We start from the raw sequence: 14,880 nt of genomic DNA, 5'->3' as shown, positions 1-14,880 counted from the left end.
TGTTGAGGCAATAGAAAGGCAAACAGTGGGCAGAAAGTGATACTGTTTAACGATCATGGTGCAGCAGTGAAAAAGCTGAGAATAAAATTAAGCACCCTCAATCCGAATCCAGGAAGAAATCATAACAAGGTCGATGGCACAAATAGAGATAAATGGCTGTGTCAGTATTACAGAAGCATGGTTGTAAGTTGATCGAGGCTAGAAAATAAATATTTGAGGCTACCCAAGTGTTCAGAATGACTGGCGAAATGGAGAAGGTTGAATACGCCTGATAATGAAGGATGACGTAAGGAGAGTAGAAAGAAAGGAACTTGTCTCAGGGATCAGAACCTAAAATCAGTACGGGTAGAAATTTGGAAAGAAAAGAAAAAGAAAATACTAGAGAGAGTGGTGTATATGTCCCTTAAAAGCAGTTATATCATCAGAGCATTAAGCAAGAAATAATTGGAGCTAGTAAGAAAGACATAAGAAATAGGAGCAGGTGTAGGTCATCCAGCCCTTCGAGCCTGCCCCGCCATTCAATAAGATCATGGCTGATCTGTCGTGGCACAGTTCCACTTTCCCGCCCTCTCCCCATAACCCTTAATCCCCTCTCTTATCAAAAACCCATCAACCCGCGTCTTAAAAATATTTAGCGAGGCAGCCTCCACCACTTCAACGGGCAGAGAATTCCAGAGATTCACCACCCTTTGAGTGAAGAAGTTCCTCCTCAACTCCGTTCTAAACCGCCCCCCTTTTATCTTGAGGCTGTGCCCCCTAGTCCTACTGTCTTTTTTGAGCAGGAAGAGTCTCTCCACCTCTATCCTATCCATCCCATTCATCATCTTATACGTCTCAATGAGATCTCCCCTCATTCTTCTAAACTCTAACGAGTACAAGCCTAATTTATTCAGCCTCTCCTCATAGCTCAACCCCCTCAACTCCAGTATCAGCCTAGTAAACCTCCTCTGCACTCCCTCCAAGGCCAAAATATCTTTGCGCAGGTGCGGCACCCAAAACTGCACACAGTACTCCAGCTGCGGCCTCACCAATGCCCTATACAGCTGCAGCAAGACCTCCCTACTTTTATATTCAATCCCCCTCGCTATGAAGGCCAGCATCCCATTCGCCTTCCTGACCACCTGCTGCACCTGCAAGCTGGGTTTTTGCGACTCATGCACAAGGACCCCGAGGTCCCTCTGCACCGTCGCCTGCTGCAGTCAATCTAATAATTATCTGGACTGGACAAAGAAAATTTGCAAAAGTAGTCTGGAAGATGAATTTGTAAAATATTTTTGCGACAGCTTCCTGAAACAATACATTATGGAACAAACTAGGGATAAAGCTAATTTTAGGTCAACTACGTGCATTGAAACATGATTAATTGATATTCTCATTGCATCCTCTTGGAAATAGTGATCATAATAGAATTGAATTCCATGTTAAGTGTAGGAGTGCTGTACTCAGCCCAAAACAAGATTCTTAAACTTAAAACCATTTACTGAGGGCAGAAAGAGACAGAAACCAAAGCACTCATAAAATGAAGAATTTAAACAAATAAGATTAGAAAAAAAGTGTTAGAGAAACTTAAGGGACTGAAAGCTGACAAATAAAGGATCTGATGGCCTAAATGGTAGGGTTCCAAAAGAGTTCGCTACAAAGATATTTTGTGCAATTGATATGATTTTTTTAAACTTCACTAGATTCTGGAATGGTCCCAGTAGACTGGGAGTTAACAAAAGTAACTGTGATTCATTGAATTGAATTGATTTATTATTCCCACAAGTATTGTTTCTTACGAGCTGTACAGACAAAACATACAGCTCATAGAATACATACGAGAGAAGGAGAGGGTGCAGAACATGTGTTGTAGTTACCAATATGGTGAGGAGAAAGATCAGCTTAACATGTGATTGGACCATTCAAAAGTCTGATGGCATCAGGAAAGAAGCTGTTCTTGAGTTCAGTGTTCTGAGTATTTTAACATGGTAATTTACTTTTACACAAAATTAGCACCACGCTGTATCATAATCATGGACGTTTAAAATTCCCTCGACTTTGCCTTAACAGTATGCCCCAAGCAAATCAGTTTTGCACTTCACAAGTGTAAGCTTACATTTGTATTTCCTATATCAAACATGCTCCTAGTTTATTCTGCCTACTTGTAAGAACTGTGGAACTATTGATTTACAAGCCTAATGGGATTTATTCTCAGTTCAGACTGTGTTTGAAGCCAAGTTCCAAAGGTGTGAACGTTCATTATTCAAATCCACTGTGCGATCCATTCTCTTGTGCAATTTTAAAGATTATTGAAGTTTATTTTCTGATAACCTTCGACTGCTACACCAAATTAATTTTGTTCATCTTGTTAGTGTTCAGGATGACAGCAATCAAGCATGCTTTACAGAGGGATATTTTCACTCCAAATGATGAACGATTGCTCAGCATTGTCAATGTTTGCAAGGCAGGCAAAAAGAAGAAAAACTGCTTTCTCTGTGCTACAGGTACAGTTTAACACTGTATATGGTCAGTTTTAATGAATGTTTTATTAGTATGCGTGTCTAGGGAGGTAACATTTTTTCATTAGCAATCTGAACCATTGTTTTATTTCTGTTCATCCGTACACTTTTAATTTCAAACTGACTGAATACAGCAAATATCAGATTTCCATATTTTTTGTATCTTTATTACGAGAAGCTAGTTGAGACCTTTTGTATGTTGAGCTATAACTGAAGGACAGCCTGTTAAAGCTATTTTGCTGTTAATACTTAGCTGACTGCATCATATCACTTTGATCAACTAAAGACAACTACTCTCAGCAGAAGTTGGCATTGTAGGTTTCACACTATTGTGATAGTTCCCAATTAAATACTCAGAAAATGAAATACTTTGATCTGTCAAAATATTAAGCAATGCAATACAAATTAGGATTTATTTTGCTTTCAGTTTTTGTTGTATCATCTGTATTTTAGTCAAACGAGGTGTTACATATAGACTATAATTTGATCTCCTGCTTTGTGATCCTGCTGCAGTTTTGATTGGCATCAGTGTGTATATGTTTTATCTTCACATATGATTGAGCGCAGAATACCATAAAAATTACTACCGAAGTCTGAAACAGATAACATGACAATTTTTTCTGGTAAACTAGCATTACAGTTACACTCCAAAAGATCCTTGTACCTTCCTTGGCCTTTTCCTCTTTGTCTCTAGCATGAAATGGATCCTCAACTTAGCAGCAGCAACAACTTCCATTCATCTAGCATCCTTTGCATCATAAAACATCTCAAGATGCTTCACAGGAGTGTTGTCAAACAGAATTTGTCACTGAGTCCTTTAAGGAGACCATGGGAAAGGTTATTGAGAACTTAGCCAAAGAGCTAGGTTTTAAGGGGCGTCTTGTATCTTTGGAGAGAGAGGCAAGGATGTTGAAGGAGGGAAATTTGGAGTGTAGGACCTCAGCAACTGAAGTCATGATTGTCAGTGCAGTTAAATTGGGCTGTACAAAAGGCCTAGGGGGAGGGTTATTGGAGCTGGAAGAAGTTAGAGCAGTGCCTCTGCCTCCCCTCCCTAGGGGGAGGGTTATGGAGCTGGAAGAAGTTAGAGCAGTGCCCCTGCCTCCCGAATGTTTTCCCATTGGGACCCCATTTTGAAGCTTCGAAAATGCCATGACCACCTCAGTGGGAACTGACTCTGCGGAAGGGTGGCTGAGGAGATCTGTGCTTGACGGGACAGAGGATTTTTTCTTAACTTTTTAAGAACTTGCCTTTTCGGTTTTTTATGGGATAAGGAATCAGATCTCCAGCATTGGCCATTTAAGCCACATCCACCGTTATTAAAAAGCAAAGATTCAAAGGGGTCTCACAGCTGTTAAAATTCAGTCAGAGCTCTGTGGCAGCCACTGCTACTGCAGAGTTCATGGCTCCAGAATCTTGTCTTGTGACCTCTGGTTCGGAAAGCCCTGGGTTGGAGAGATAGGGCGAGGAGAGTACATGGAGGCATTTGAAAACAAGAATGAGAATCAATACATTGCTTAATAAAGAGCCAATGTATTTAATTCAGCACAGCGGTGACTTGGCCAATTAGGATATGAGCAGCAGAATTTTGAATAGGCTTAAGTTATAAAGGGTGGAAGATAAATAGCTAGCCAGATGTGTGTTGAAATAGTTTGAGGCAACAAAGATATAATTGAGGGTTTCGATAGTAGATGCTCTGAGATTGGGCTGAAGTTTGGCAATCTTAAGGAGGTAAAAATAAGCGGTCTTAGTGATGGTGTGGTTATTAGATCAGAAGATACTCTCTTCGTCAAATATGCCACCAAGATTTGAACAGTCTGATTCGGCCTCAGACATTTATCAGCGAGGGGGTTTGGAGTTAGTGTTCATCTCTGGATTCTCCTCCAGTCCTACAATCCTCAGAATTCTGCAATCTTCCAACTCACCAAAGGTACCTGCTGCTTTCTTGGCTTTCTTCTTGATGTCTTTACTGCTGTTCCCTCTGGCTCTGTGCAACAGCTTGTACTTATAACATAACTTTTGCACAGAACTGTGAGTCAAAGCTTTTGCACCCAGGTGTAATGGAAAAATGGATGGCAAAAGAAGAATGAAAAAACTGGAGTCCTTTAAAACTCACCGGGCGTGCGCTACTTTCTTTGTGCAATCTTCCCAAAGAATAACACAAACATTGGTTTTGTAGTAGCATTTTAGATTGCTACAGCACCCCCTTTAATGGCATGAAACAATATTTTTCACACCTGATTTGTCAACTTCTTAATGTTTTATTTACAGTAACAACAGAGCGGCCAGTCCAAGTAAATGTTGTAAAGGTGAAGAAATCAGATAAGGGGGATTTCTACAAACGGCAGACTGCGTGGGCACTGCGAGATTTGGCTGTTGTTGATGCTAAGGATGCCAACAAGGTATGATGTGAAACAATTAAAGGCCTGAGAGGCCACTGATAATTATGCAATATTTCACTCCAAGTGATTGCCCTTATAAAGATATAAACTGTGAACAATTAGAGATCCAGCCTGATACCTGAGTTAAAGTTAATCGTGTTAGATATCTTCAAATGCTGCAGCAGCTTTCTGTTGGAAAAAAATTGGGGCACATTGCTGTTTCAATTCTTGATGATCAATGTTAGTTAACTTGCTTCATAAATGACAGCTTTTCATCTGAAAACCAAAACTCTTCTAACACAACTTAATACTCTGAGCTAGTTTTTCTCTTCCCATGCCACAACCGCCCCACTCTCCATCTCCCATTTGAGCTTTGACAAAGGGTCATCTGAACTTGAAACGTCAGCTCTTTTCTCTCCTTACAGATGCTGCCAGACCTGCTGAGATTTTCCAGCATTTTGGTTCCATTTTACGTTGGGAAGTCATTTTGGGTTTCAGAACACCTCTTAGTGCATGAATGTTTGAATTAGAAATTGAATTGAGCCCTGAGACCAGGTAAATTAGCAGATTTGCAATGAACTCAAGTAATTGGCTCTCAATTTGCTGCATGCATCTGTTAGAATATAGTTTGATAGGCAGAGAGAAATTGGCAAACATCCAAATTGCATCCTGGAAGTGCACATCCTGTCAATTAATTGTGAAACATTGGCTTTGTTAAGCACGGAAGTACATAGCCTAGCGCCCCATCCTACCGGTAAAAATAGTGTCAAGGAGAATACAGAATAGAATGCTAATGGAGAAAAATTGATTTGAACTAGAAAGAAAATATGCAGCTATATTTTCAAGTAAAGCTTTTCCTTACCCTAGCCTCTAATTCCCCCACCGCCCAAAAAAAAGTAAGTTTAATTAAAATTTAAAAACCTTTTCCTTATAGGAGATATTAATCATTATTTACTCTGTTCCACAGAACTCCACCAATCTACATACTCAGCAAGATGTACCAGTACCCAAAAATGGGAGGGTGAGTAAGCCAAACAGCTCCATAGGAAATCTTAAAAGCTTTCTGATTCTGGATGTTAGTTGGGAAATACCTTTGCTGGGAAAAAAGAAATCCTGAGCAAATACACAATGCTCAACTGGTACTGAAGTTTCCCTCTTTAAACGTCGCAAATAGCGTCCAGAACTGGAAAGGATATTGATCTATAGGATTTCCTGTGGATTGTTTTGCTGACAATTTGGAGCTGGTGTTAGATGAGCAGCTACAGAGAAGGAGAGCCCAGAATTGCCTTTGTCTTATTTTTCGGTATTTCTGTTGATATCAATTTGTGGAACCAAAAGGTTTTACTCCTTTAATTTAACACAATGATGAATATCACTGGGCTGACTTTCTCTTTCCTGCGATGCAGCCACTACCACAGCTCATAAAGATGACTGGACAGAAAGTTGCACATTTAGATTTTGTGAATACAGTCTTGCCATGTGCCTCTCGTTGCCCGTGAGAATCCCTCATTTTGGTGAGACAAAATATAACTGGTGAACTTTGCTCTTAAAAATTGGTACATTAAGGTCACATTATGGGACACACTTGGCAATGAAGTGTATCACTTCTAACATTTCATGATATTGAGAGCTCTGTAGCTATGAATAACAACTTGCATTTATAGAGTAACTTCAATGTAGCAAAACATCCCATGGCACTTCATAGGTATAATTTTAAAAACTGGCACCAAACAAAGGAAGGAGATGTCGGGAAGGGTCATTAAAAACTTCTTCAAAGGTCAGGCACTTTAGCCGGGTCTTCAAGAATGAGATGAAGTTGAAGAAGCGAAGAAGTTTAGTGAGGGAATTCCAGGGTATAGGACCAAGGCATGTGAAGGAATAATCTCCACTGATGAGACAAAAATGTACAAGAAGCTGAAGTCAGGCATAGAGTTAGGAGGATTGGTGGAGGGGAGTCGTTGAGAAAAAGGTTTAAAGGCTTAGAGATAAGGAAAGACCATGAATGGGTTTAAATATGAGAATGAACTATTTAAACCTGGCTACCGGTCATCCAAAACCACAGGGTCAGTGAAGACAGGAACCAGGACTTGATTCAAGATAGAATTCTGGATGAGCTGAAGATTACAAATGTTGAAGGATGGGCAAGAGAGAATTGGAAGAATCAAGACTGGAAAAGGTAAAGGGATAGGTAGAGTTTCAGCATCATGGCCGAAAATGTTATGGCAGTAGAAGCAGTTGTTTCAGCAATGCAAAGAAGGTTAGGTTGAAAATGGCAAGGTTGTTGACAGCCTGGTTCATCTTTCCAATATTGTCAGAAAATGACTTACCAGATTGAAATAAAATTCAAATGCAGCTTCAGAGCTTAGTTCTTTGACTGAACAGAAAGTATGAATTTGGGTACACAGGAGCCTGGGATACATCGATTACATCCCAACTACTTCATCTCCTCAAATATTTTTCTACAGTTCAGTGGAAGCTAAATGGATTTGTATTATTCATATTTGCAGGAGAATCCAGAGTTTGATTTGCACTTTGAAAAAGTTTACAAGTGGGTTGCCAGCAGCACAGCAGAGAAAAATACCTTTATCTCCTGTATATGGAAACTTAATCAGCGGTACCTTAGAAAGAAGATTGAGTTTGTCAATGTTAGCTCACAGTTGTTGGAAGGTAAGACCTTGTGTGATGATGATGACCTCTTTTAAAGAAATTGCTGGTCTCACCTTAGTGTAATGAAAGTTTTAAAATACATTTCCCACTTGTGTTACACGATTGTGATGATTGCTGGTTAGTCTGGACACTAAATATTTCCTTCCAGTCTCTTTCTTCTTACGCAGTTTATTCTGTTCTTTGCCTCTCTTTCCATCTTCTGATATCTTTTCAGTTCACAGTATTTAAATGCAAATAATTGGCAGCTGCGAAAGGTTATTACAAAATATTCATTTGATGAATAATGATATGTGTAATTTAATATTCTACAGGTCTTTCTCTACAGGTCTGAATAATAGATCCATTACAATATTGGAATATAGTTTTTGTTTATGCTACTGATAACTTTAAAACTGGACTTGATCTAAAGCAGTCATTTCACTGTTTGTATATTTTATTCCTTGTCCTTTCTGGAATGCATAGAATGGCCAATGACTATAGGATGCACTGATGTACATAAAATTTGGATTGATATAGTGCTTTGTGAATGTTTTTTTTTATTTGTTTCTGTAAATATTTTTTCTAAATTTTAAATTATTGAAAACAATAACTTCAATCGCAATATCATTACTTAAAAATGCATTGTCATGGTGGATGTGGCAAGCCCAGCTGTGTTAGAGAACTCACTGTAATATGGTACCTTTTTATAATCTGTACTGCTGTCTGTTGCTGTAATATTTCTTTGCTTACCTTCCTTTAATTCTCTTTCTCTATTCTTTCTCTGCAAAGAACTTCCTAAAGTTGCAGAAGGTTGGTAACATTTTTCTTACTTTTGTCTTTCCGGTGTAATTCTGTAATTTGTGAGCCACCTTATCTAGTGCAGTACAGGGGTTCAAATAAAGAAAAGAAAACTTGCCTCTATATTGTACATTTTAAGGTTTTGAAACAACATCCCAAAGGACTTCACATACACTGGTCTGTTGGCCAAACCTCTGCTTTTCTGAGTGAAAAGAGGCTTTCTGATATTACAAGTGAGACTATAAATAGGAAATATTGGAATGTACTAATGACCTCTGCGTTGTCTGATAATATGGTTAACTGTTTTTGCTGATGGACTGTTACCTTTCAAAGAGCTTATTAAAATACCTAGGCCCCTATCGTCCACGGGTGTCAGCCTTTTTTTCCTCTAATCCTTGAAATTCTGAATCTGGCTTTATATCCAAAAACATGATTTAAAAATCACAAAAGATAAAAGGAATTATTGATCTCTTGTTTCCTTTCTTAAATGCATATTTTGTTCGGGTCTATAATGAAGCTCTCTTGCATCCCATTTTTTATTTGATGTATTCTTTCCACCTGAAATGTTGACCTATCTTTTCAGATGCTGATGAATTTGTTTATTTCTAGCATTTTCTCTTTTAATTTCTAACATTTTCCTGCTTCCTGTGTTTTTGTTGTTCTGATTCTGAAACAGATTACAGCAGCGTTAGCAAGTTGGTGCCTGCAGCAGATCATTTTGGGTGGCATCGTAAGAGTGCACTCATTCTGTTTTAAGAATGACTGAAGGCAACAACTCTTCTTTTGAAGGCTTTCTGTTTCATACCTTTAAAATTTAGTCTTTGGCTCTTTGCAAGTCCAAAGCTGATCAGTTTTCACCAGACTCCTCCCTGTTCATTCATAGTCTATTAGGCCAAGTGTCCATGCTAACATTTGTTGGGTAGGGATTTTTCATGGCTTGGAGAGAATAGCTTGCTTTAAAGTAGAAGGGTGTTCACTTTTGAGGCAGGTAACATTGGACTAGTAATCCACAGACTCAGGGTAATGCCCTGGTTTGAATCCCATCACTGCAGATGTTGACATTTGAATTCAATAAAAATCTGAAATTAAAAGTCCAATGATGACCATGAAACCATTGCTGATTGTCATAAAAACCCATCTCGTTCACTATTGCCCTTTAGGAAAGGAAATCTGCCATCCTTATTCGATCTGGCCTACATGTGACTCCAAACCCACAGCAATGTGGTTGACTCTTAACTGCCCTCTGAAATGGCCCAGCAAGCCAGTCAATTCAAGGGCATTAGAGGAAGGCAATAAATGCTGGCCCAGCCAGTGGTGCCCAGATCCCATGAATAAATAAAAAGTGTCGGGAGAAGTGACTGAAAGCAGAGTTAAAGAGATGCATTTTGAAATGTGAGGTTGGACAGCGTGTTACAAGCAACAGTGCTATGCCACTGATGATGGAGAAGGATGTGATGAGACATGTAAAGGTGAGTCAGAGACACACAAGGAAACGTAATGCAAGCAAAGTTTTCGGCAGACATCAGTTTGGGAGTGAAGCAGAGTAAACCTATCTTCCAAAATGAAAGTCTATTGAAGTACTCACCTGGGTGGGCATGCCAAACATCCAAACCACATCAAGACTGTCACAATTGAGTTGAGCTGGTCATGTAGTTAGAATTTCTAGCAGTTGCTTAACAAAGAAAATCATTTGTGAAGACCTTAAGAACATAAGAAAAAGGAGCAAGAGTAGGCCATCTAGGCCCTCGAGCCTGCTCTGCCATTCAATAAGATCATGGGTGATCTGATAGTGGGTTCAGTTCCACTTACCCGCCTGTTCCCCATAACCTTAATTCCCTTATTGGATAAAAATCTATCTATCTGTGACTTAAACACATTTAACGAGGTAGCCTCTACTGCTTCAATGGGCAGAGAATTCCAAAGATTCACCACCCTCAGAGAGAAGAAGTTCCTCCTCAACTCTGTTCTAAATTGACTCCCCCGTATTTTGAGGCTATGCCCCCTAGTTCTTGTTTCCATTGTAAGTGGAAATAACCTTGCTGCTTCTAACCTGTCTAGCCCCATCATTATCTTATATGTCTCTATAAGATCTCCCCTCAATCTTCTAAACTCCAGTGAGTACAGGCCCAGTCTACTTAATCTCTCCTCATAAGCTAACCCCCTCATCTCCGGAATCAATCTGGTGAATCTCCTCTGTACCCCCTCCAAAGCTAATATATCCTTTCCTAAATAAGGGGACCAAAATTGTACACAGTGCTCTAGGTGCAGCCTCACCAGTACCTTGTACAGTTGCAGCATGACCTCCCTGCTTTTATACTCCACCTCTCTCGTGATAAAGGCCAACGTTCCATTTGCCTTCTTGAACACCTACAAACTGAGTTTTTGTGACTCATACACAAGGACCCCCGAGGACCCTCTGCACAGTAGCATGTTGTAATTTTTCACCATTTAAATAATAGTCCATTTTACTATTATTGCTTCCAAAGTGGATAACCTCACACTAACCAACATTATACTCCATCTGCCAGATCCTTGCCCACTTACTTAGCCTATCCAAATCTCTCTGCAGACTTTGTGTCCTCCACGCAATTCGCTTTCTCATTCATCTTTGCGTCATCCACAAACTTTGTTACCCTACACACGGTCCCCTCTTCCAGATCATCTGTGTATATGGTAAATAGTTGAGGCCTGAGCACCAATTCCTGCGGCACATCACTAGTCACTGACTGCCAACCGGAAAAGCACCTATTGATTCCGACTTTCTGCTTTCTGTTAGATAGCCAATCTTCAATCCACACTAACACTTTACTCCCAACTCCGTGTACCTTTATCTTATGCAGCAACTTTTTGTGAGGCACCTTATCAAATGCCTTCTGGAAATCTAAATACACCACATCCACCGGTTCTCCTCTGTCAACGGCACTCGTTATACCCTCATAAAATTCCAATAAATTAGTCAAACATGACTTTCCCTTCATGAATTCATGCTGCGTCTGATTGATTGAACCATTCTTTTCCAGGTGTCCTACTGTTTCTTCCTTAATGATAGATTCCAGCATTTTCCCAACTACGGATGTTAAGCTAACCGGCCTGTAGTTACCTGCCTTTTGTCTACCTCCTTTTTTAAACAGTGGTATTATATTAGCTGTTTTCCAATCAGCTGGCACCTCCCCAGAGTCCAGCGAATTTTGATAAATTACAACTAATGAGTCATGCAGTTGAAGCATCACAAGAACACTCGAGGCTTAACTTAGAAGTTTTGATATTGACTTTGAGTTCCTGGGAGAAGCTTGACCAGGACCACTGCATCTGGTGTGACCAAATAAAAAGTGATGCAGCCTCCTAATGCAAGTGGATTTCAAAGGCAGAGAGAAAACACAAGTATCCTGAGCCCACAACTCATCCAAAACCTGTCTGTGGTACTCTGTCCCGTTTGCAGTAGAAGCTACTGGATACAGATCAGCCTTAGCAGTCATTAATGTGCTCACTGGAACCTTACCAAATACCCAAGGTGAAGAATATAGTCATTTTCACCTTGAAGGATGAAGAAAAGATTTGGCATTTATGGAATTCAAAAAAAAGGTGTTTATAGAATCCATTCCTGGGATAATGCTAAAGGTGATGATGAATGGTAAAATCACCGTTAATGCTATTTTGTGTAATTTTGGGTGATCTGTTATTCGAAAAATCTTTAAAGTATCTAGCATAGATTCAGCAATATGAGATCAGATTTCGTTATGAGGAGAATTGAGAATCTACAAATGTTTCTACTTGAGTAGAGAAGATTAAAATGAGATTTAATCGCGGTTTTAAAGCATACCAGGCTGTTGGTAGAATGAATAAAGAAAGTCAATTTTCTCCAATTCGAAAGTCAGTAATAAGGGGCCATTATGGAAAGACTGATGCCATTGTTTTTGGTCCTTGCTCCAAACTCCAGTCCCTAGCCACTGACTCCATTACTCTGCCTGACAGCAGTCAGATATTAAGCCAATCTGTTCACAAGTTTGGTGTCACATTTGATCCTGAGATGAGCTTGTATTCATGCCATCACTAAGACTATCTATTTCCACCTCTAGGAAATTGGTGCTTTAAAACTTATGTTCAGAAATTGTGCTGAAGTTGCAAGTGAATATCACAGAAAATAATATTAGTTTGCTGTCCAAGATATGTTATGTGTTATGTTCTTGTACTTCCCCCTTGCCTTATAAAAATGAAACTTTCATGAAAGATGACTCTTTCAGCAAAACTAAATTAAGGATTTTGGACTGGAAAATATTAGTTATATAACTGGTACTAATTTCGTTATCTTTTCACGGCGTGAAAGCGGTGATTATTAAGATTACCATTCTGTGATCACTGAAAATGTAACGTGGGCTATTTTTGACAAATCTGTGTACCAGATGACAAAAAAGGATTAAAAAATCTAGACTGGATTAAAATTCTAGCTGAACAATGGGTGGATTTTTCCCAGAAAGTATTCAAAGAAGATAGTTCATCCACTTGGACCCTATTCATTACATACTTTTAAAAATAGTTTGAAGAATTGTGAATTATTAATGGCTCTTCAAAAAGGGATTACAGTATGATCTTTCTATTTTGAAGCAAATGGTATTTGGATTGTATGCGGGAAAATGACCTTATTCATAGTGCGCAGAAATCCACAACTTATTGTCTTGTTATTATTTTTTATTTTGTGGCTGTCATTGGAATTTGATTGCTTATTTGAACCTCTGAGTACAATATAATAACGTATTGTGAACGGCTTTTAGTTTTCTTTTGTAGGCCTTAAATAAATGTGCAAGATATGTACTAACGAAAAATGGATGAATTAAACCAATATCATCTGAAATACAAACACTTTTCCTATCCTGTAATGTGCATGTGTGATTAATATTACAATATAGAAATAGAAGCATAGAACATGTAGAAATTAACGCAAGTCTTGGGATAAGCAATGTTTGTGCATTTCATTCATCTTTTCCATTCTTCTGGATATACTCTGGATTACACGCAAATGTTTTTCATATATATACTTAAGGATGTATCACCAAAAATTATGAAGCATGACTAATAAAACATATCACTAGGCTTCTGTTTAAATGGAAAATATTTACTTAAGCCAAAATGACCACAGCGTATTATCATACTTTTAACTTCAAAGCCAGTTAATGAGAGTCTTTCAGAAAATGTCATCATTTTTGGTCATGCTAGGTTTCTTGTCCTTTTCAGCATGTTACTCATGGCATTGTCCATCAAGTGTATGATACAGGTAATGTGTTGGGATGATCAGTTAATTTGATGGTTACAGTGGAATTTTGGATTGAAATTTTTGCAGAGAAAATTATTCTACAATTTATTTTGAATGTAAAATGGCTATTAGTTGCCTTTTTTTGTTCTATTGCTTAGTATACCTATTGATATTTCAATGAGCAGTAATAAAATGGAAATAGAATAGCTGATAGCAGTATGATTTTCAGCTCTCAATAGACTTATTAGAGAATTTACAGTTACTCCTTTGAAAGTGGGGCAGTAACAGTAGTTGCAGAGTATTGTTCTGTTTCAGGAGCTGTGTCTTGATCTAAGTCAGTATGTAGCTCTGAATCCTGGGGTATGGTTCACATTTTCTGTTTAGTAATGTCTAATATTCATGAAAATCATCAGTCGTAATTGATGTTTGCTAACTTAGCTAGGGTCCACCCCAGTATTAAGCACAAAACTATCACAAAACTATCATCTGCTCGACAGACTGGAGGGACTGATTGTGGACAAGTCCCCAGGACTGGATGGAATGCATCCAAGGGTTCTATAAGAAATGGCGGAGGTGATAGTGGATGCCTTGATGATTATTTTCCAAACCTCGCTGGATTCCGGGGAAGTGCCGGAAGATTGGAAAAACGGCTAATGTTACGCCGTTCTTTAAGAAGGGTAGCAGGCAAAAGGCAGGGAATTATAGGCCGGTTAGTTTAATGTCTGTTGTAGGTAAAATGCTCGAATCCATGATCAAGGAGAAAATAGCGAGGCATCTTGAGAATTGTTTGATAGAGCAGATGCAGCACGGTTTCGTTAAGGGGAAGTCATGTCTGACGAATTTATTGGAGTTCTATGAGGATGTGTCTAGGGCGGTGGATAGAGGAGAGCCGGTAGATGTGGTGTTTCTTGATTTTCAGAAGGCGTTTGATAAGGTGCCACACAAAAGGTTATTACAGAAGGTTAGGGGACATGGAGTTGGGGGTAGAGTGTTAGCGTGGATAGGGGATTGACTGTCTAATAGGAGGCAGAGTGGGGATCAATGGGTGCTATTCGGCTTGACGGTTGGTGACTACTGGAGTGCCCCAGGGATCGGTGCTGGGGCCTTAGCTATTTATCATTTATATAGATGATCTGGAGGAGGGAACCGAGTGTATGGTGTCGAAATTTGCTGATGACACCAAGATTGGTGGAACGGCCATTTGTGCGGAGGGTGTGGAAAGTCTGCAGAAGGGTCTAGATAGGCTGGGCGAATGGGCCAGGAACTGGCAAATGGAATTTAATGTTGGCAAGTGTGAAGTTGTCCACTTTGG

The 14,880-nt window shown here is 39.2% G+C and overlaps 1 protein-coding gene across 10 annotated transcripts in view; it reads left to right on the top strand.

Annotated features, from left to right (window-relative positions):
* exoc1 (exocyst complex component 1) overlaps window positions 1-14,880 on the top strand; it is an 89,367-nt gene that overhangs the window by 9,892 nt on the left and 64,595 nt on the right. For 3 of the 10 annotated variants that reach the window (XM_080187376.1, XM_080187359.1, XM_080187340.1), the window contains exons 2-6: window positions 2,352-2,483; window positions 4,767-4,897; window positions 5,844-5,897; window positions 7,384-7,543; window positions 8,312-8,332. In XM_080187376.1, coding sequence (XP_080043502.1) covers window positions 2,360-2,483; window positions 4,767-4,897; window positions 5,844-5,897; window positions 7,384-7,543; window positions 8,312-8,332 — 490 coding nt within the window. In that variant the 5' untranslated portion in view covers window positions 2,352-2,359. The remainder of the gene's footprint in view (window positions 1-2,351; window positions 2,484-4,766; window positions 4,898-5,843; window positions 5,898-7,383; window positions 7,544-8,311; window positions 8,333-14,880) is intronic. The other 7 variants (XM_080187411.1, XM_080187393.1, XM_080187367.1 and 4 more) reach the window with 3 other exon arrangements.

Source organism: Carcharhinus amblyrhynchos, chromosome 1 (genome assembly GCF_965287045.1).
Source record: "Carcharhinus amblyrhynchos chromosome 1, sCarAmb.v2.hapA, whole genome shotgun sequence".
Taxonomy (NCBI): domain Eukaryota; kingdom Metazoa; phylum Chordata; class Chondrichthyes; order Carcharhiniformes; family Carcharhinidae; genus Carcharhinus; species Carcharhinus amblyrhynchos.
The sequence above is the reverse complement of the archived record's forward strand: the minus strand, read 5'-3'. Positions and strand labels throughout refer to the sequence as shown.